Consider the following 2607-nt stretch of genomic DNA (forward strand, 5'->3'; position numbering starts at 1 on the left):
AAAATCACCACTAATTTTCTTTGGGAAGAAGCTCTTCAGCCACCGGCTTTCGACTCATTTTAAGAGCATTCGTAAGCGATAGAACACTAGCATCTGCGCTTGTTTCTCCTTCTTCAATCAAACTTGGAATGATTTTAGGGTTTTTGGACGTCAAAAAGGAAACCATTTCCTCATTCGCGTTATCGCCGTAATTTATTTTCATGTAATCCATCCACGCTCTCGAACGAATATTTTTCCACGAGAACTCCTTTTGAGAGAGATTTTCAAGAAAATCGATAGATCGTGATCTGGAATATGATTTGACAATCTTTTCTTGTATTTTGTTCATAACTTCTCTCGGAAACGCAGACTCACAAAGTTCGAGAACATCCCCATCCTTAAAAACTTTTCTCAACCGAGGTAATATAGAGTTGACAGGATCAGCTCGTAATTTTTTTGCGGTCGACATCCATGCAGTAATGGTGCCTAACTCATCTGCCATCACTGCATCCATCACATTCACCTTCTCCATCAGTTCATTCAGTTTGTAATCCACCAATTCTTCTGTGATTTGGACAGCATGACCATTAGCTTCAAAGTGCGCTTCACCAATTTTTTGTTCACTGATTCCTAGTTGCTCTATCTTGTGATACAAGTCGCTCGCACGAGTATTTTTCGGAGTAAGAGGCTTGCGAAAGTACCAATCTTGCAAAATCGGTCTATTCAGTACGTCAACTAGGTTGTCGTTGTTGCTGAACCATCCATTGAAAATTTCATTTTCGATTCGATCACCAATGGACTTCGAGCCCTCATCAGCCTTAAGTCTTGTGCTTAGTCTAAGTAGTGAGTCTTCAAGACGATCCGCAAAAGGCTTCAAATCCGCATCATGTTTAGCATTGGCGATATAGTTCTTCAGCGCGACTTCAAAATGATCGCCAAAAGCTAATTTGTCGTCGACAACCTTCGTAGTCGGAATGGAGTCGATCACTTTTTCCATATCGTGTCTCACCAGTGTAGTCAACATTAGACCAGCCCCTTCGTCTAGTTCAGCTGGGAAGGTCTCTGCAATTTGTTTTGACCACGTCGTGAACTCTGTACTGTTAAAGATATCCGTTTTCACTTTGTCAAGTTGGACATCCTTTAGCAATTCGAAAGCTTTTTCCTCCTGGTTGACTAGGGCGGGAGTCAACGGAATAACCGGCTTACTTATTACCTCGTGTTGAGAGGACAACTTCGACACTGGTTGTTGAGTATCAACGTTAACCAGTTTCTCCTTGTCGTTACTGAAGCGAAATTCACGGAAGTCACGTTCTAGTCGGTCACCGATGGACTTTGTGCCTTCGTTAGCCTTCAATTCGTTGATGAGATTAACCAGTGATTTTTCAAGAAGATCAGCAAAAGGCTTGAGCTTCGCATCTTTCTCAGCCTCTGCGACATACTTCGTAAGCGCGACTCCAAAGGGTTCGCCAAAAGCTAATTTGCCGCCGACAACCTTAGTAGTCGGAATGGAGTCGACCAGTTTTTTAATTCGGTATGTTGCCAATGTCGACACCATAAGACGAGCGGCTTCATCTGGATTATCAGGGAAGGCATCCACGAAATATTTCGACCACTTTTGGAATTCTTTGCTGTTGAAGAAATCCACTGCCTGGTCAGCGTTCACTTTCTTCAGTAACTTTTCACCTGCTGCCTCTTTGTTGGCGGCGTACCTCAGGTAGATATGTGGCTTGAAGAACCTCATGATCCAAGACGATGCAAGCTTTTGCCACAGATATGAAGGCTTGAAATGCGACATAAAACGTGAAAGCAGTCCAGCCTCTTCTTCAACCGCAACAGGTGCAACTCTTTCTTCCAAAGACGCTGACAATTGATCAGATGTCGACAATAAAGCTCTGTCGTGTCGCTGGACCATCGCACGCTCAGCGCTTACCATCATGATCTCTAATCGAGATACCTCACTGGAGATCAATAGAGTGACGCATGACAGTAAAAGGAAGCATATACGACGTGGAATGTTGCATGTTGCAGTCATTAGTTAATTACGTGCTTGACTTCCTTGAAAGAGATTGAGGAATGAACCAGAGGAAGTGCGTGAAAGTAACATGTTCTAGATCTACTGTATACAATTTCCATTACTTAAAAACCAGAGGACAGAGCAGAATCATGGATACTCACCAGCTGCATTTCAGCAGATCCTAATCCTGTCTCTTTTGCCTTATCTATCTCTCCCCCAGTATGAGGACAATCAATTCTTCCTAGAAGGACTTTCTGTGGATTTCTTAGATGCAGTGCTATGTAAGATGCTACTTTACACAGACATGCAGTGCCATACTTTGGATGGCTAATTATCTTTTGGCGGCCACATTAAAGATGCGCTGATAGACTATAGCGACAATGCTAGAGATGTTGCTCGTGCAATGGTGGTGCACTCCCAACCAAAACGAAGAGAAGCACTGCTACCAGATTTTAAACTTCAGGATGGAGCTGCAAGATTAACAAACAAATTGGCCAAGCGCATTCTGAAGGTTCAGGCTGTGCCGAGACAATAATGAAGATTTTAGCGTGGAAATACATATGAGACGACCCAGAACCAAATGATACTAATCAACCATTTAGAGTTATCGAGAT

At 42.9% G+C, this 2607-nt stretch overlaps 1 protein-coding gene across 1 annotated transcript; it reads right to left on the bottom strand.

The window, feature by feature from the left end:
- Positions 1–10: 10 nt before the first annotated feature.
- On the bottom strand, positions 11–1915 carry PHALS_00048 (uncharacterized protein; the record flags this gene model as incomplete). Its single annotated transcript, XM_024727214.1, has 1 exon — positions 11–1915. The coding sequence occupies one exon, from the start codon at positions 1913–1915 to the stop codon at positions 11–13; it is 1905 nt and encodes a 634-aa protein (XP_024572080.1).
- Positions 1916–2607: the final 692 nt, after the last annotated feature.

The sequence above is a fragment of the Plasmopara halstedii genome (genome assembly GCF_900000015.1).
Source record: "Plasmopara halstedii genome assembly, contig: Scaffold_110, whole genome shotgun sequence".
Taxonomy (NCBI): Eukaryota; Oomycota; class Peronosporomycetes; order Peronosporales; family Peronosporaceae; genus Plasmopara; species Plasmopara halstedii.